General features: G+C 38.2%; 1 protein-coding gene across 1 annotated transcript in view; it reads left to right on the top strand.

Annotated features, from left to right (window-relative positions):
• col11a1b (collagen, type XI, alpha 1b) overlaps nucleotides 1-20,541 on the top strand; it is a 92,187-nt gene that overhangs the window by 60,955 nt on the left and 10,691 nt on the right. The window contains exons 42-54 of the mRNA XM_081375290.1: nucleotides 5,910-6,017; nucleotides 6,613-6,720; nucleotides 7,268-7,321; nucleotides 8,906-8,959; nucleotides 11,101-11,208; nucleotides 13,734-13,787; nucleotides 14,436-14,489; nucleotides 15,208-15,261; nucleotides 15,382-15,435; nucleotides 17,150-17,257; nucleotides 17,361-17,414; nucleotides 17,975-18,028; nucleotides 18,119-18,172. Of these exons, the coding sequence (XP_081231416.1) occupies nucleotides 5,910-6,017; nucleotides 6,613-6,720; nucleotides 7,268-7,321; nucleotides 8,906-8,959; nucleotides 11,101-11,208; nucleotides 13,734-13,787; nucleotides 14,436-14,489; nucleotides 15,208-15,261; nucleotides 15,382-15,435; nucleotides 17,150-17,257; nucleotides 17,361-17,414; nucleotides 17,975-18,028; nucleotides 18,119-18,172 (918 nt within the window). The remainder of the gene's footprint in view (nucleotides 1-5,909; nucleotides 6,018-6,612; nucleotides 6,721-7,267; nucleotides 7,322-8,905; nucleotides 8,960-11,100; nucleotides 11,209-13,733; nucleotides 13,788-14,435; nucleotides 14,490-15,207; nucleotides 15,262-15,381; nucleotides 15,436-17,149; nucleotides 17,258-17,360; nucleotides 17,415-17,974; nucleotides 18,029-18,118; nucleotides 18,173-20,541) is intronic.

Below are 20,541 nucleotides of genomic sequence, written 5' to 3'. Positions count from 1 at the left end.
GTGATCTGATCCCACACAGTCTGATCACACTGAATGAGTCAGGCCTAATCAGTAAGTCCGTCACTATATCAGTCATTGCATTGAGATTCAAACCTGTAGTCATTAGGGATGCCAAATGTACCGGGGATACTGTATGTGTGTGTGTGCACTCTGTGAAGTGCACTCATAGTAATGTGGCTACTGTACGCGTGAAAGCAATCAAATGCACTTCGGTCAAAATGGCCATCTTGGCAGGATATTAATGAAACCCTTATAATACATGTTTAGTGTCAGAATATTGGACCTATGTTTTAAGCCGTGCAGTGTAAATGCAATCTAAGCCAAATATATGTTGCTGTATAAAATGTTGTTATTATATAATGAAAATATAATATAATATTGAAAAGGAAAGAGGGAAAAAATATTTCTGTGTTAAAATCGCAAGGAACCTAATTGAGAAAATATTTTATATTATTAATTTATTATTATTAATAATATTTCATCCACTTAATATATAGTGATTTTCTAAAAATAAAATAAAAAATCAATTTATTGAATTATTTTAAAGTACTTGTTTTTACTTGACATTTATACTTTATATTTTAGGTTTTAGTCAATTAAAGAACTGTGTTCGAGAGTTACAATTGAATATTTCTATGGTTTCGAACTTGGGATCGAGAATCATGCTGTTTTTGCTATTGATTACTTGAATTTTGGTATGGTGTCAACCCTATAATCGTACAGAATATAGAATAAAATAGAAACTGCATTCTGCATAGCAATAACATCCTCCCATTAAAGTAACTGCTGTCTGTCTTCTCTCATAGTGCAGTGAAGGCACAGCAGTACAGCTTAAAACTAGGGGTGTCCATGGTTAACCGATTAACCGATTAACCGTTAAAAATTGCGTAACCGAGTGAAACATTTTGCTCGGTTAAGTGGCGTCAATGGTGTGCATTGAATTTAGTTGTAATACATTTTTGCACCGCCAGAGACCGCTAGACCAGTTTTCTAATATGAAGCGGGCAAAGAAAGCGCGCGTCCTAGAATGAAGGCTGTGCGCGAGCCAGAAACAAATATAGTCAGTCAGTATCCGCGCCACTGATCGCAGCACAATAATATCTGTCTGCAGAGCCGCAGAGCCACAGCTTTACACCAGCAGTTTTACCCCGCGCATGCGCAGTTTCATCACAACAGTTTTACCCGCAGAGTCCGTTTACCGTTACATTAACCCATACAATTTGTATTATGCATTTCCTAAACATGTACTTGCTAATCAAACACTTTATATGAACAAACTACTAATCTATAAAACACAATCGGTCTTCCGACCTTTTACGGTGTTGATATGCGCGAGGGAGAGAGAGCAATACAGCGCTCGTGTTGTTTGAAGGCGGTGAGAGTGCGCGCGCGCGCGGCCGGGGCTCTCTCACTGTTTGTTCTTATGCGCCCTGTCCACTGATCTAAATAATTAGTTGTTACGACGACTTATTTGTTCCCTCGTTTTAATAAATCGTGGACACGTTGAACTATTTCCCTCCCTCATTTTGATTTAACGTGGCCAAAAACAGTTTGATACTATTAATTAGTGAATGCTAAAGACCTATATTTTGTGAATTGGTGAATATTCAGGTGAATTATTTCGTGGCCACGAATTAATAATAATTATTAAACTGTTTTTCGTCCCTGTGAAGATAGCTCTTCAGTGAAGGCCGACTACAGCTTTTTATTCCTTTTTTTTTTTGTGAATTGGTGAATATTTATCAGTATCAGGTGAATTGTTGTGGCCACGAATTAATAATACCTCAGCACGTTTTACAAGCCCCTTCTCGATCGCAGCGGCAACGAGCACTTTGATCACTTGATTTAAAAAACAAAACATTTCAGCGCTAGATCGCCTAAAAAAAAAAAAAAAACGAACGAAATGAATGCTCTGCTAGTTAACTGAAGATGTTTTGTTTATTTGTATTGGTATTCATGCCGCGAGATGTTTCAAAAGTGGTGACAATATCGACCTTAGAAAATAGTGGTGGGGACATTTCCCACCCGCAAATTTTGCCTATCTCGGGGTTGCGGCGCGCACACTATGGTTAACCGAGTATTAACCGCTAAGGGCCTCGGTTAACGGTTAATGAAAAACTTGAAAACGTGCAGCCCTACTTAAAACCGTCAAAGCTTCAGCTGTGCTCAATGTGAAGCCCCTTTCAGCTTGAGGAAGATTGGTGTAGGGCTTCATTGTCTCTCGTGTATAACAGGCATCTGTACAGCCCAGCAAGAAAAATCTCTGAAATCAGTAGGATTTGAGTCAGTGGCCCACCCACGCAAATCAGCGATCTTATTTGCCTAAATAGACCTCCCGCAGGTGCCTGAATTGAGTCACCAGCACAACTTCTGAGAAGTTTCTAACAAAGGGTTAAAGGGTTGTGTTTTTCCAAGATGTTTGTCTGGAGCAGGGCCGGAGTGGGGCCACTTTTCAGCCCGGGAGTTTCAGGCCCAAGACCGGCCCACTTTTTCCATGGTGGAATTCCAAATTAGCACTTTTTTAAAATTGGATAAATGAAGCAACAGTTCAGCTCGTACTATTGTGTAGTTAGTATTAATACCATGGGTTAACAAACAATGTAAAGGTTAAATAATAATTCACTTAGACTTTATAAGAAGCAATTGCAACTTTTTCACACAATTCTGACGTTATATTTCGCAATTCTGACTTTATATTTCGCAATTCTGACTTTATAACACGCAATTGCTACTTTATATCACACAATTCTGACTTTATATCTTGCAGTTCTGACTTTATAAGCAATTGCGACTTTATTTCACACAATTCTGACTTTATAATTTGCAATTCTGACTTTATAACACGTTTTATGATTTTATATCACACAATTCTGACTCTATATCTGGCAGTTCTGACTTTATAAGCAATTGCGACTTTATATCACACAATTCTGACTTTATATTTCGCAATTGTGACTTTATAACACGTTTTATGACTTTATATCACACAATTCTGACTCTATATCTTGCAGTTCTGACTTTATAAGCAATTGCGACTTTATTTCAGGCCGTTCTGATTTTACATCTTGCAATTCTGACTTTATAAGAAGCAATTGCGACTTTATATCACGCAATTCTGACTCTATATCTCACAATTCTTTATAACACGCAATTGCAACTTTATTTCAGGCAATTCTGACTTAATATCTCACAATTCTGACTTTTTAACACGCAATTGCGACTTTATTTCAGGCAATTCTGACTTTATATCTCGCAATTCTGAGAAAAAAATTCAGAATTGCCAGATGTAAACTCGAGATAAAAAGTCGCAATTATCTTTTAAAATGTTTTATTCTGTGGCGGAAACAAAGCTTCCATAGCTTACCTCCTGGCCTCTTCCTCCCATCCATCCTCCCTGACGCGTACCGTTACGGCCGGCCCAGCTATCAGTAGGCGCCGGCGGAGCCGCGGTAGCCTCCCTGAGAAAACGTTTTGAAAAGACGGGCTATGTATGGCGTCATTTTTTAGTCAAATGTCATGAGCGTGTAAGACATGCTCACGAGCACATTATGTTATTTCACGCGCGCAAAAATGAACCTTCAGCTGGCATGATAAAAGTACTCGCGCAAAAATTCAACAACCGAGAGGTGTACAGGTAGCTGCGAGCGAGCGCCTGGCATACTCTCATAGGTTAACTCTGCTTGTACAGTGGAATCCTGCTCGCGCGCAGTGGATTTCTGCTCGTGGAGTGCTGTTTTGCTCGCGCAGTGGATTTCTGCTCGCTCAGCTGATTTCTGCTCGCTCGAGTCTACATGACTTTTGACAATTTGGGGGCGGAAACCAAGGAGGGCACTGACCCTCTTATGATTGGTCACTTTCATCATGGAAAATCTTGGGAAATCCTAACCCCGCCCACCTTCAGACGCAGCGCGAGTCACTCAGCTCGCTCTGCTACTCCGGCTATCTCTGTATATTTTAGACAACGAAATATGTGATAAAACACCTTACTAACTATTTTCGTTTTCATTTAAAGAAATCTTAAACATGATAGCCACACAAATGTGGTTCATGCAACGCGTATTGATTATATTCACTGCACATAACGTTTGCCTATTAAAAACAAAACAAAATATAAAACACAAACCTGCCTCTTTTCGTTTTAAATATAATATAAAAACATTAAACATTTTAATATGGTCCAGGCAATATGTGCATTTGTACTAAACAACAGATTTTGCAGTAAACAACATTACAGTTTTTACATTTTTAAATACAATTATTACAATTTAAAATGACAAAACTCAACCCAGTCTCTTTTTGTTAAATTTCAGTTTTATCAATATTAGCCATTATAAAAGTATAAGTAAAAGGTATAAGAAGCTATACAAATAAAGCAAACAATTCAGTCAAACACACAAAGTCAGCGCTCTAGTAAAACCCACCGGGAATACTCCCGATTCTCCCGATTACCCACTCCGGGCCTGGTCTGGAGTGTGTTTGTTGGGTGGTGTATGATATAAGAAGTGAGTAAGTCTTGATAATTTTTTTTTATTTGTATTATTTGTTATTTTATTATTTATTTATATATTTATTATTATTATTATTATTATAATTATTTATGGAAAAATGTATGCCTGCATACATTTATAATGCATTATACATAAAGGCTTAAGTAAAGTGTTAGCAAAAAAAATAATGATTGAGATGTGTCCTCCCACAATTTTTCAAGGTATAAGGACAATATGTTGAGAACCACTAATTGAGACCATGTTCTGCATGTTGTGCAGTTTGGTGTGCAGTGACCTTGACCCCTCACTATGTTTGGAAGCATTAACACTGATGGTTAATGTTGTGTATAAGTTTAAGCATGTGTTTCTGTGAGTATGTGCATGCATGTGAAAGCAACCAGATGTCCTCAAGTAAAAAGTGGATAAAGCCTTCGCTCTGAGAGCTGTCTTTAGTTCTAATCCTTCAGTGCTAATAGATGCACTAATGGACTATTTCTAAAAAAAAACCAGAACTACCAACTACACGTTGGTTTTGAACAAGAGAGCTCGCTCTCAGAAAAACTATAAAAGACCTGTTCACTCTCAAAGAAAGAGATATATTTAATGTGATACGCAAATGCAAATGTGCCTTGTGTTGTTTAGTGCAGCAAAAGGATCTGTATGGGAACATGTTCTTCAGAGTCAAAACAAACCACTGAATAACAGGGTTCCCACAGACATGGGAATGTATAATGTATAAGAAACATGCTCCCAACATGCTTTCAATGGCTTTTTCCCCCCAGCAAATTTCTTAACGTGTAAATATTTATATGAACAGATAAATAACTGAGACATAAACTGAACAAATTTCAAAAACATTTGACAAACAGAAATGAAATAATGAGTCCCTAAACAGAGGAATGGTCAATGTCAAGCACTGTGAGGACGATCCGCTGTCCTTCCTGTCTCCCTGTAGCACTGTCTTAGGCCTCTTACATTACGTACATTGCGGTTCATTGCTCTGGCCACATCTGCAGTCTTCATGCCTCCCGGGATCAGGACTATGGCAGGTGACCAGAGATCATGGCCATCTTTCTCCTGGTGTTTTTCAGAGTCAGGAGAAAGGTCTCTTTAGTATCCTAAGTTATTGGAACTGAGACAATAATTGTCTTCCGCCTGTAAACTGTTAATGCCTTAAGGACTGTTCCACAGGTGCATGTGCAAAAATTGTTTACGCTTCATTGAACAAGTATGAAAAACATTGTTTAAACACTTTCCAATAAAGTTCTGAAAGCTTATTTTGATTTTACAAAATAAAATTAAAATCTTTAAAATACACTATCTTGAAAAAGGGAAAACCAGAACTTACTTTCCTGTAAATCATAAATATCTTAACTAACCAATTGGGATGCAGTCAGATTTAATAGGATATGTGTGTTACAGGGGTCACCAGGAGAAAGAGGAGCAGCTGGACCAGGAGGACCCATTGGTCTAACAGGACGCAATGGCCCTCAGGGACCCCCGGGACCCGCTGGAGAGAAGGGTGGTCCGGTGAGTGAGCATTGTTAGGAGATTAATAAAATGCCATTTTTAGCTTGTACATTGTCCCAATAAGTAATCATAATTATTAAATTGAACAAGTAAATTGGGCCATCATCTCATTTGTTGACGAGATGAATAGCAAAATGGGGCCTAATTTATCTGAATTCACCCTGAAGAAAGTAAAATCGCAACTGTGCTTTTATCAGATGTGTGGAAGCGATGCACTAATGTCTAGAGATTCCTGTGGGAAATAACATGGGCCAGAGGGAAAGAGTTTGTTCATTAAAATTCATCTTTTCAATAAACACATCTACCAGAGATAGCTTAGCGAGTTTAATGCAGCATCCAAACAAAAACTTAATTCAGTTAAAGCTGAAATCAATTAGTTGACTGAAAGGTTCTATAATAATTACCGAACATACTCTTCTGCATAGTGTATAAATACTGTTAATTAAATGCGGTGGATCTGCCATTAGCTTTGTTTGCTCAGACTCCCTGTATTAATTGGATTAAAGTATTCCTCATAGGACGTAATGCAGAGAGGTGCATATTAATCTGCATATTGAGTCATCTATGTAAAATGTTATTTCTTAACTTCACTCAGGGTGAGAAAGGACCTGCTGGTCCTGCCGGTCGGGATGGCATCCAAGGTCCAGTCGGTCTCCCTGGCCCAGCCGGACCTCAGGGTCCACCTGGAGAGGACGGTGACAAGGTGCAGCACTTTATTCCAAACTTCACAGCATGACATTTTAATTCATAGACATCATACCCATCTCACATCTGAACACCATTAGTGATGCTGCCGACAGAGTTTTGACTTATCCATCACTATAATCAAACAAGACACAAAATCATTACTGTAGTGAAATGTTGAAACCAGCACACACACACACTTCTACACACATGCACATAAACCAAGTAAACAAATGTGTTCTGAGGCTAATGTATTCCAGAATCTATTATCGCCCTGTTAAATGTAGAATGGGGCTTTTTTAGACCCTTATCACGTCCCAAGCTACATTATTCTTCTCGGCTGTGGTGGCATTGGTGTTGGAGGGGCCAAGTAATCAATTAATTGCAAACACACCCCAAGGTCTTGGTTTTACTGTTAAATTAAAATCTTTGGAGCAAAGTTTAATCTGCCATTGAAGCTGAATTGACCTTGAGAATTTTTTTTGATGACCAGGCAACAAGGGAAAAGTTTTAATCAAAGCGTCAGTTACTCGATTTTCAAAAACATTCTCATTCATTTTTTTCAGGGAGAAGTTGGAGAGCCTGGTCAAAAGGGAAGCAAAGGTGACAAGGGCGAATATGTAAGTTGAACAATATTCAAATTATTTATTAAAATTATCGTTATTTGGGGATAATAAATAAAACATTTAAATATAAATAAAAAAGATTTGATTACACTGAGCAATACATTTGTTACAGTATTTATCAATCTTTGTTAATGTTAATAAAAATACAAATGTTCAATTAACGTTAGCCTAGAATGAACCTAATTAGAACTTGCAGAAACTCAAAAGTGCTGCGTAACACGAGAATGAATCTCATTGGTTCTTGCAGAAGCTCAAACATGCTGCGTAAGACGAGAATGAACCTCATTGGTTCTTGTGAAAGCTCAAACGTGCTTCGTAGCATGAAAATTAACCTCATTGGTTCTTGCAGAAGCTCAAACGTGCTGAGAAACACGAGAATGAACCTCATTGGTTCTTTCGGAAGCTCAAACATGCTGCGTAAGACGAGAATGAACCTCATTGGTTCTTTCGGAAGCTCAAACATGCTGCGTAAGACGAGAATGAACCTCATTGGTTCTTGTGAAAGCTCAAACGTGCTGCATAACATGAAAATTAACCTCATTGGTTCTTGCGGAAGCTCAAACGTGCTGAGAAACACAAGAATGAACCTCATTGGTTCTTTCGGAAGCTCAAACGTGCTGCGTAACACGAGAATGAACCTCATTGTTTCTTGCGGAAGCTCAAACGTGCTGCATAACACGAGAATGAACCTTATTGGTTCTTGCTGAAGCTCAAACGTGCTGCATAACACGAGAATGAACCTTATTGGTTCTTGCTGAAGCTCAAACGTGCTGCATAACACGAGAATGAACCTTATTGGTTCTTGCTGAAGCTCAAACGTGCTGCATAACACGAGAATGAACCTTATTGGTTCTTGCTGAAGCTCAAACGTGCTGTGTAACACGAGAATGAACCTCATTGGTTCTTGTGGAAGCTTAAATGTGCTTCGTAAATGAAAATGAACCTCATTGGTTCTTGCGGAAGCTCAAACGTGCTGCATAACACGAGAATGAACCTCATTGGTTCTTGTGGAAGCTTAAATGTGCTTCGTAAATGAAAATGAACCTCATTGGTTCTTGCGGAAGCTCAAACGTGCTGCATAACACGAGAATGAACCTCATTGGTTCTTGTGGAAGCTCAAACGTGCTGCATAACACGAGAATGAACCTCATTGGTTCTTGTGGAAGCTCAAACGTGCTGCATAACACGAGAATGAACCTCATTGGTTCTTGTGGAAGCTCAAACGTGCTGCATAACATGAGAATGAACCTTCATTGGTTCTTGTGGAAGCAATTAAATCTGGATTATCATCATGTCTCTTCAGAAAATTTGGACTAAACTGCTCTATTCTATGGATTATTTTTATGATCTCTTTATTAACTATTTGAAGCATCAAATTGGTAGTTGCATGGACTGTCAATGTAGTTAAAGAGACTTTATATAAAGTGGGATCATATTTTTTATTCTTGTGTATTAGTTGCATTAATTAGGATGCAAAAGCAACCCTATTTTAAACAAATATTATCTTAGAATGATCATATGAGGTATATATTCTTTATAACCAGTCCTTATCTTTGCCCTGATTGTCTGTTGCTGTAGGGTCCGCCAGGCCCAGGAGGTCCGCAGGGTGTAGTTGGAGCTCCGGGTCCTGCTGTGAGTACTTGCAACCATTCATTTCAGCCATATGGGATACAATCCAAATGTTTACCTCTTTTCTCCATTACTCTTCAAATGATCTTTGTTACTGCTGGGATTTCACACATATAAAGTAGCCTAACTTAATAAAAATACATAGATATATATCAAGTATCACTTATATAAGTGTCAAGGTTTAAATCTGGCAAAGGGTGATTCGTTTAATCCAATGTTTTGTGTGTGCAAGTCATTAAAACACTTGAAACACTGTAACAATTGGCCTTATAGGGATGGTGACAGTTGGACAAAATATTCTCACATTGGACCATCCTGATTGTTTAACCCTGGTCCACATTACTCCAGGGAGATTTCCCTTGTATTAAGTACACTTTTAAGTTGCTTTGAATAAAAGTGTCTGTTAAATGACTAACTACTCACATTTGCTCAGTTTTGCCTCTGTCAGGCAGCCTGCTGAGTTGATAAAGTAGCAGTGTGAGTAAGTAGTCAGGGCCAGGTGGCACACAGTTGAATGTTTAAAGTTTATGACTCAAGCTGAACACTCCCAGCTGGGCCTCTCCATTTCCTTGATACATTAGCTCTATAAAAGCTGATAATTACACCTATTCTGTGCAGTTATGTGAAGAACATTCTTGGAAACTATTCTGCTTTACTGAATAGGATCTTACAAATTCGGAAATGAATGAGATGGTAAATCTTTTAGATGAGGTTAGGGGTGCTAAAGATCTTAGTCACTTAAATATGAGCAATATTTGACCAAACAAGGATTCTTTCTGTGCATAAGTTTTTGTTAGAACTTTACAAAAATTAATCAAATTAATTATATGCAGGTATGTGATTTCCACACGAATTCTGTTGTCTCAAGTGAAATGCAAAATGGCCTTAAACAATACACAAATTGCAAAATGACAGCACTTCAATAGCTAGTGGTTCCGTGTGGGACACCCTTGGCATTTCAGCCCTGAGTCCAGAATGAACATTTGACAAGCGCCAAATGCAAGAAAAGAAAAATGGTATTGGCGAGTATACGATATGGCTTTACTTGACAGTCAGTGCGATTTATCAAAATCTAAAGTCTGCTATTTAATTATACAAGTACTGTATGTATTCAGATTCGCTGCATGTTTCAGAGTGAAACGCAGCACTGTTTTCTTTTATACACACAAGGAGCTCACGATCAAATGTTTTCAGTTTCTTAGAGCAACTCATTTTGCTGTAAATGCTGCTCCACAAGAACTTCATGTCTGCAACATGCCAACCATCTTAGATTTGTAATGAGAATTATAAATCTGTTGTCAACAAAACACAAGCTTTAAAGTCTTCCTGTGGTTTCCAAAATAAAAGCTCTATGGTTTAACATTTGAAAGCAGAGAAATTATGACAGCCATAAATATCAGTGTTGTAATTTTATTTCTGTTCTCTAATATTATTATTATTATTATTATTATTATTATTCATTTTTATTTATCATAAGAAACATTTAAGGAGGGAGTGCCTGGTTTCCCCTCTTTTTTGTCCTTCACTTGTATCAATCAATTAAATAAAAAGCCCCCAAATGAAAAAATGTAAAAACATTATTGTGATTAAAACATTTAATATACAATTAGTGCATTTTGAGTAATTTTTTTAAAGATGTATAGTTTATTAAATTAACGTGTTTAATTGACATGTTAAATACAACCATTGATAATTATAATTATATATAAATTTTGTTTTACAAAATATTTAATCAATATTGCATTTCCTCAATAGTCTCCTAAACAAATACACCATCATATCCTGCAGTGACTTGCCATTCAGTCATCTAACCTCATAATAACTTCCCCTTCCACTGACCCTGTAGAGCAAGCGGCGTCAGAAATGAGGGCAGCACATTCTCACCCTTCATAATTCCTCTGGGCGTTACTCTGAATGGCACATCTTTTCAAGCTTGACTTTTGATGTCTCAGGGGGTAGATCTAATTTTCATGCTTGTCTGCGCCGTACAGTAGAGTTTGAAAGACATTCTTGAGTCAGAAATTTGATTTTACTTGTACAGAGAGTTGCACTACACTTCTCCACCATCAAGTTCAGAGTTTGTATCAGTTTCAGATGTTAACTGTCAGTGTGTTATCATTTGTCTGACTGTTTTTCTCATGTAGGGAAGTGACGGCGAGCCCGGACCCAGAGGTCAGCAGGGTATGTTTGGGCAGAAGGGAGATGAGGGGGCCCGTGGTTTCCCAGGTCTTCCCGGTCCCGTCGGACTCCAGGTACAGTTTTCATCTTTACATTAATCTAAACACACCTATTATGGATCTGCTGCATTCATATTGTTTAATATACACACAGCTTGAATATTAAATATCATCTAAGACTGTGAGGCAGGATATTTGAGCAAGGAGAGCAATAGCCATTTTTTAAAATCTGGATTCAATTACTTTGCTCTAAACATGGCTGATTGCTTCCATCACTTTCAGTTTACTTGATGTTTTGAAGGTGATGTGTAGTTTTTGTGCCACAAATTGGAATAGCAAAAAAACAAACAGATTTTTTGAAAAAATGGATCCCATTCCAAGTGACTGAGCCATTGTTGCAAATATTGAAACAGAAATATTGTAATAATCAGGGTTTACACTTTTACTAATACACTACCATTCAAAAGTCTGGGGTCAATAAGATTTTTTTAAAGTAATTATTACTTTTATTCAGCAAAGATTCTTTAAACTGATCAAAAGTGAAGGTAAATTAATTTTGATATTTTTAGGTCAAACCGTTCTTGTCTGTCAGTCGTATAATGCAGGTCTATGGTCACTGTCTCAAAGAGCATGCACAGAGTCCAAATTAAAACAATTCCCCATCGTCCAAATTAAACAATTCCCCATCGTAAGTACACATTGATGGCCTAAGCCCTAAGACACGAAACGAGCGGTTTGTGTGAGAAAACGAACAGTATTTATATCGTTTTTACCTCTTATACACAGCCACGTCCAAGTGATCTGAGGGCGCGCGCGCATCCTGGTGTGTGACGTGTACGCAGACTGGTGCATAGATATATATACACTAGATGTCGCCTTGTCTACGGCAGTTCATTTGAACGAATGCCTTTAAGGCGACATCTAGTGTTTACACACCAGGATGCGTGCGCGCCCTCAGATCACTTGGACGTGGCTGTGTATAAGAGGTAAAAACAATATAAATACTGTTCGTTTTTTCACACAAACCGCTCGTTTCGTGTCTTAGGCCATCAATGTGTACTTACGATGGGGAATTGTTTAATTTGGACGATGGGGAATTGTTTTAATTTGGACTCTGTGCATGCTCTTTGAGACAGTGACCATAGACCTGCATTATACGACTGACAGACAAGAACAGTTTGACCTAAAAATATCAAAATTGAAACTACTGCGGAAAAAAAGACACCTACATCTTGGATGCCCTTGAGGTAAGCTAAAACATACCAAAATGTAATTTCAAAGTGAACTATCCCTTTAAGCACGACAATTGATTTCAACATGTAATAATAAAAGCAGCTTTTGAGCAGTTTGCCATCACAGGAATAAATTACATTGTAAAATATATTAAAACTTTTACATTTTGTCACCTTTTTTCTTTTACTTTTTACTTTTGTCAAATGTTTACTCAATCCCCCCACCCCCACATATTTGTTTGAGTCAAATAAACGCAGCTTTGATAAAAAAACATTTAAAAATCCTACAGACCCCAAACATTTGAACAGTAGTGTAGCTGTCTCTATGTATTGAGATATGACAAAGTTTTATAACATCGAAAAAATGACACACTTCACCTTTTTGGGAATAATGGGGTGAATTTCAAATGACAACAGAGGCTGTTACTCAACACAGCAATATTATACAGTCAGTCAAACCAACTTACTAATAATCAAAGGTAATAGTGATTCATCCCAGCTGTGCTAATTGTTTGTGCCCTGCGTCTCCTTGTTAGTGCATCTCACTGATGCTCCGCAATAATTATTTTTGATCCGAAGCAATTAACCATCTTAATTTGTTTTCTCTGAAGTTTCGAATAACTTGCTAATGGGGAGAAATTGGGCTTTATTAGAATGGAGACATTTAATTATCTTTTCAAAACTGAAACTGCAAATAATACTTATTAGCTGTTTTGGCATTTGGGAAAATTGTCTGCCTCAAAATGACTGTGAAATTACACTTCTGTCCTTTTATAGCAACACAACAATTATCCAAACAATAAGCAGTAAGATATGCGTCCGCTGGTACCAAAGAGCATGTCTGCCAAATACAATGAGCCAGAATATCCTTCTAATTGCAGATGTTAACTATTAACAATGAAGAGACGCCTGTTTGTATTGTTGGGTGATAATGATCTGAATATCATTCAAACCTCTTTAGTCAAGCACAATTATATTGCAAAATGAACTGCTTGCCCAGATTTGCCTCTTTTTGTGTTCATATTTTCAAAGTGACACAGGGTGTGACACATTCACAGGCACCCACATGCAAATGCACTAATTGCCATGAGGTTCCTTCTACTGCTAATTACCAAAAAAATGTTGTTTGATTAATAGTGTTTACCTAATGGCTCAAAGCTGTAAATGTATATTATTAATATTCAACACTGTGAGACTGATTGTTATTCTAAATTATTTTTGTTCATGAGGGAAGAGGAAACATATCAGCATATCCTCTCTTGTTGCTGAACCTTTTAGCATTTTAGAAATTGTAATAAGTGAACTCTAACTGGGATTATATAACCTGGAATTGTGCCCGATTAATATGCAAAACTTGTTTTTTTCTAGGGTTTGCCAGGACCACCAGGTGAGAAAGGAGAGAATGGAGACGTTGGCTCAATGGTGAGTTTGAGTTTGTAGTTGGCAAAACATAATTTTGTCATAATTAGTCTTAGGTAGGTATGTAATCATACATTCTTTTTCATTAAAATACAATTACAAAAAAAGTTTGTGAATCTATATTTAACTTAATGATGTTATAAAAACAGCAAGTGATAAATAATTAGTATTTTATGTTAAGGTGCGGTCACATTTACCGTTGCCCGTCAAAATTCTGTGGATAAAATCCAGTCATTTCAATAGGAATCTACATGATTGGGACTTTCACGTGAGCGCGGCAAAAGTTCCCTGCACAGATTTCACTCATGCTCATGCTTATGCTCAAGTTTGTCACGCAAATTCACCATGTTGACCAATAGAGAGTTCCTTGGTTTGATTATGACTTCTGTGTGAGCTGTGCTTAATGCATTGCTACACTATTGACTGTGGAGAATCAACCATTTTTGCCTGCAAAATTTTACCGAAATGTCACTAATGTGACTGCACATTTAAAGTATTAGTGCTAGTGCTGCTGATCCACAAAGAAAGTCATTTGGATGTGCTGATTCTTGTAATGTATCTTATAATGGGCAGATTCAAACCAAAAGTTTGTGAATCATTCTGACCTGTTTAATGTCTTGATCTGTTTGACAAAGGCTGTTTCTTTTACAGGGTCCACCTGGTCCTCCTGGTCCCAGAGGTCCTCAAGGTTCTAGTGGAGCAGATGTGAGTTTAACTGTAATATATTTGTATAGAAAGTGAATCAGAGGCTATATATTCACTCTGTCATTTTTTATTTTTTTTTGGATTGACAACCTCATTTATGTACTGGTGTGAGTCTCGAAATGTCCCGTTCAAACAGCAACTTGCAGTAGCGTCGCGAATACTGTCTATATGAACATGCAACAGGAGTCAAGTCCCAATTCTCTTACCAGAAACCAAAATCAAAGATGGCGATGTCCATAAAACTGAAAAGTCTTATCACTTTTGATACGATAAGAGTCAATCTATCAAACTGCAAGTTCATCCGTCAAATCTTTATTAACTGACAGCAGCTTTGATATCTGGAAGAGCAGAGCATTGTGGAGAAGAGTGACTGGATCTAAAACCTTAAGATGACATACAGCTCATATCTAAGTTGCAGTAAGTTACCACTCCCGAAAACCCGCCACGAACGGTAGACACGTGTTTGTGCAGTGCAGAGCGGCTCTCTCGCACTGTATGACATGACGACAACTAGTTGTCCAGTTCCGTTCACACAGCTTGGGTTTTCTGAGAATGTGTTGGTGAGTGCTGAAAATGTACGATTGTGAGTTCAGTTTTAGAATGCTGTTGTGAGTGAGCGTAACTATATTAAGGACTCAAATACAGGACTGAGTACCGTATTCTGCTGCTGTGTGAACGTGGCCGGAGAGATTTGAATCAGTTGTTATTTGTTTGACAGGGTGCTCCTGGCCCTCCTGGAGGTATCGGCTCAATGGGTGGAAATGGTGAAAAGGTGGGTTTTTCTTGAATAAATCTCTTCAAAACATGAATATGCATACTTATTTTTTGTAGTTATTATGTTGAATGTTCCCAGATGTCACATTTATTGTTTCCCTTTATCTATTCCCCTCAGGGTGAGACCGGTGAGGCAGGTAATCCAGGACCACCAGGGGAGTCTGGTCCAGGAGTAAGTATATTTTTGTATTTTAGAGTTGTGGAGCATAATTTTCTGGGTTTTTACCTGATAAATCCGACCTGCATGTAATCTATTAGATTAGGCTAGCCTAGAAGGCTATTCTATTGACATTCAGGGAACATAACTACACAAATCCTTTTGTTTTCAAAACGAACACATTCAGCTAATGATCGTTATAGTATAATTTGCACAGGCAGTTTAAGGCTGCTACAGTCTTTTGAAATGACTACATTTTACTCTGCTGTAGACTTCACAGACTTCAATATTCACAGACACGTATACACTCGTATATGCTGTGTTGAACATCACTTACATTCCAGATGGTTGCTGTTATCATCATCCTTTTTCACCTAGGGACATTATTTTGTCTGCCGCCTGCTGATGTGAAATCAGCATCTTAAATGATGATGTTTGTTTGTTGGTCGAAGTGCTTTTTGAGACTAAAGAGGACAGTTTATCTTATTATTACTTTCTTTTTGGAACATAAGTTTAAGGCAACATTCAAAGTAAGTTTTGACAGCCTTTTTTACACTTATTATTAATATACTGGTTGCAGTAATATATATTTCAGTTCAGTTTAATTCTACTTCCTTAAATTCAAATCTGAATTGCAATTCATCCAGTTGGCGACTTCAATTCATATTCAGAGATTCAAGTCAATTCTGAACGCTGCAGCATGTCTTGTCTTCAGTGATCCCAAAAGAGCCCACGTCACACCTCTCTTCATCTCTCTGCACTGGCTACCACTTGCTGCTCGCATCAAGTTCAAGGCATTGACGCTTGCTTAGAGATCTACCACAGGCTCAGCGCCTTCCTGCTTCCACTCGCTCTAGTCTACACCCCTACCAGAAGCCTACGATCTGTAAATGAGCGACGGCTCGTGTACCATCACAGAGAGGCACAAAATAACTCTCCAGGACATCTTTGTTCACTGTTCCTTACTGGTGGAATGATTTCCCTGCCTTCATCCAGAATGCAGAATTCCTGACAACATTCAAAAGACAGCTGAAAACGCATCTCTTCCATGAGAACTTCATCATAAAAAAAACAATTCTATGCTTTCACTTTCCTTTAATCCCTCACAATTCTACCTTATTCTACTCTAAGCAATGTCTGAAACTTTGTATTTGGAGCACTTTTTGTGTTTATTTGCCTCTTCACGATGAATCGCTTGCTGCTGTGTTCCACAAGTCGCTTTGGATAAAACAAAATTCTCAATATGGATACAACCTACAAATCTGACGACTTCTCCACAGACAATTCAAACAACCTCCAGCTGTCAATATAATAAAATAATATACTACAGTATGCTGAGGTAATTCCCTTCCTGAATCCTTACAATACAGTCCAATACTTCGAGGTAATTTCCCTCCCAAAGTGTTGTGACGGCATCCCGTCAAAAGGCTACTTTCACTTCCTCAAACCACACGTGAGCACCAAGTCTTTAGCATCTATACACTCTCACCGCCCTGGTCCAACACACAAGATCATTAATACTAACTCTGAGTATTACACCCTCACCCCGAGGTCGGGTCTATAGTCTTCCATTACATAAAACATTCCCATCACATTAGCCAACAAACACTTTACAGTTATTCTACCTCTTCTTGGCTTTGAAAACAGCATAGTGCCAGCTTTGAACTACATTGATATTTTTTTAGCATAATCATCATAGATGGTTGAAAATCGTTGTGTCCTTTCTTAGGGACCCAAAGGTGAGCTTGGAGAGAAAGGAGAAGCCGGCCCTCCTGGAGCTGCAGGACCTGCCGGTGCAAGAGGACCCCCTGGAGATGACGGTCCCAAAGGAAACCCAGTAAGTCTCTGTCTACGACATCCCAGAAGACTCCCTTCATCTGTTAAATTGAAATAATACTGTATGATGATTGAATGATTGATCCCATTTTTTTCCCTTTTAGGGTCCTATTGGCTTCCCTGGAGATCCAGGTCCCCCTGGTGAGCCTGGAGTTGGTGTAAGTGTAATATGGAGGCATTCAAATCAATAATCAAAGTGGTTGACAACAGTTTTCATTATCGATTAACTGGCTGTTTGCACTGTGCACAAATGACCTTTGTCACTTTGTGGTTGTAAAATAACAATTCAGTTTCTGTGAGAAATAATGCATTTAAACATGGTGGAGGCAACAGAGCGAGCAAGGGAAGCGTGTGCAACGTGAGTTTTACAAAGCACTTTATTAAAATAAAAAGGTCATATAGTTTGATGCGTCTAGGTTTCCACTTAAGCATGTTAATATTTTAAACCATTTTGTTTCAAAGTCTTTAGCATATAGGCTTCGTTGCACATTGTTGAAAGAAAATCCTTGCGCAATATGTGGAATATCAATAAAAAAAAGAATCAACAGATCGTCAGAATAGTCATTAGTTACAGGCTCGATATTCAGGCTATATGCATGTCCGATACACTTAAGAAGCAAATGTTGGGATACAAATATTTATGTGTACAAATAATATGATATTTGATGGAAATGAAATATTAGGGCAATGTTGTGATGTAATGTCCTGTTTCACATAGGGACTGGATGGCCTTCCTGGAGACAAAGGAGATGATGGAGAGGCCGGTCAGCCTGTGAGTGATGCTCGACTCTCAATGAAAATCATATTTTATGTTCAAACATAATAAAAATTTCTAGTTAATGTATTGAATTTTACACCACAGGGTCCACCTGGTCCATCTGGTGAAGCTGGTCCTCCAGGACCCCCTGGAAAGCGAGTGAGTACCTTACCAGGCGTTTGGTTCTGTGTTGGGGAAGTTACTTTAAAACTGTAAATTATGACTAGCTTGTTGCTTTAAAACTAAAGTAGTTTAACTACAGACAAGCTACCATTCTTAAAAAGTAGTTAGCTGCATTACAAGCTACTAAGAAAAAGTACTTTTAAGCTACTTAAAGGGACATTATTTTATAGAGATATTTATATTTTATATAGTTATTTGATTACAGTTATCAGGTTACAAATAACTATGTATATTTAAAGTAAAGTATATGTAATGTACATTTGTTAAAATAATATGAAGAGAAGTTGCAAAAAAAAAAAAAAAAGCATAATCAGACCATTGTGCACTGTACAGGATATTTCTCTCTGATCCTCATTATGGAGATGATAAAAAACACAATTTCCCACATACTCAGAAGAACATAAAAGCAAAATCCATCCACATTCTCAAATCTTATCTAAAATGAGAAAAATAGTGATGTATCTGGTGGTGAGGTATTATTTTATTGTATTTTGCCTACAGGGGTACAGCTCTTGTCTGACAAGTGTTGGGCGATTGGTTAACATACCAGATATTTTATTTTATGTTGTACCATGAATCAGGAATATGTTATGGACTAATGATGATTCTGAAAGAAAATGTGCATGGGCCCTAATGTTGCTATAGTAATGAATGCAACTTTACATGCGTAAAAAACAAAAGAATACGCTTACCGTGGTACATTTCCTAAAACGTGGTGTGTTTGTGCAGCGTCTTTACCTGCAGTATGTTAATCACAAGCTGTACATTCACTGTTAATGTGAAAGATCTTCTTCACCACTTGTAAACCATAGTGTACACTCACCTAAAGGATTATTAGGAACAACTGTTCAATTTCTCATTAATGCAATTATCTAATCAACCAATCACATGGCAGTTGCTTCAATGCATTTAGGGGTGTGGTCCTGGTCAAGACAATCTCCTGAACTCCAAACTGAATGTCAGAATGGGAAAGAAAGGTGATTTAAGCAATTTTGAGCGTGGCATGGTTGTTGGTGCCAGACGGGCCGGTCTGAGTATTTCACAATCTGCTCAGCTACTGGGATTTTCACGCACAACCATTTCTAGGGTTTACAAAGAATGGTGTGAAAAGGGAAAAACATCCAGTATGCGGCAGTCCTGTGGGCGAAAATGCCTTGTTGATGCTAGAGGTCAGAGGAGAATGGGCCGACTGATTCAAGCTGATAGAAGAGCAACTTTGACTGAAATAACCACTCGTAACAACAGAGGTATGCAGCAAAGCATTTGTAAAGCCACAACATGCACAACCTTGAGGCGGATGGGCTACAACAGCCGAAGACCCCACCAGGTACCACTCATCTCCACTACAAATAGGAAAAAGAGGCTACAATTTGCACCAGCTCACCAAAATTGGACAGTTGAAGACTGGAAAAATGTTGCCTGGTCTGATGAGTCTCGATTTCTGTTGAGACATTCAGATGGTCAAGTCAGAATTTGGCGTAAACAGAATGAGAACATGGATCCATCATGCCTTGTTACCACTGTGCAGGCTGCTGGTGGTGGTGTAATGGTGTGGGGGATGTTTTCTTGGCACACTTTAGGCCCCTTAGTGCCAATTGGGCATCGTTTAAATGCCATGGCCTACCTGAGCATTGTTTCTGACCATGTCCATCCCTTTATGACCACCATGTACCCATCCTCTGATGGCTACTTCCAGCAGGATAATGCACCATGTCACAAAGCTCGAATCATTTCAAATTGGTTTCTTGAACATGACAATGAGTTCACTGTACTAAAATGGCCCCCACAGTCACCAGATCTCAACCCAATAGAGCATCTTTGGGATGTGGTGGAACAGGAGCTTCGTGCCCTGGATGTGCATCCCACAAATCTCCATCAACTGCAAGATGCTATCCTATCAATATGGGCCAACATTTTTAAAGAATGCTTTCAGCACCTTGTTGAATCAATGCCACGTAGAATTAAGGCAGTTCTGAAGGCGAAAGGGGGTCAAACACAGTATTAGTATGGTGTTCCGAATAATCCTTTAGGTGAGTGTATATTCCAGGATTGTTCTAAGTGAATTGTAGGTAAACTTAATCTAGCGCTATTTTTACCCCGCAAAATGATTCAGTACTTGAGTAAAAAGGCTGAATTACTCAGACCGAGTCTCCAACCAATTTGGCTCGCTCTTCGTACCGTTTGATGCATTTATTAAAAAAGAACTGACTCAAAAGAGTGAATAATTTGCTAGACGTGCATCTCAGTTCATATTCTAAACATACACTCTAAACAATGCTGGGTTGTTTCAACCCAAATTTGGGTCAAATGTGGACAAACCCAGCCGTTGGGTTGATTTTTTTTAT

Source organism: Scardinius erythrophthalmus (assembly GCF_964197995.2).
Source record: "Scardinius erythrophthalmus genome assembly, chromosome: 9".
In the NCBI taxonomy this organism is placed as follows: domain Eukaryota; kingdom Metazoa; phylum Chordata; class Actinopteri; order Cypriniformes; family Leuciscidae; genus Scardinius; species Scardinius erythrophthalmus.
This window is presented reverse-complemented; position numbering and strand designations above follow the sequence as displayed.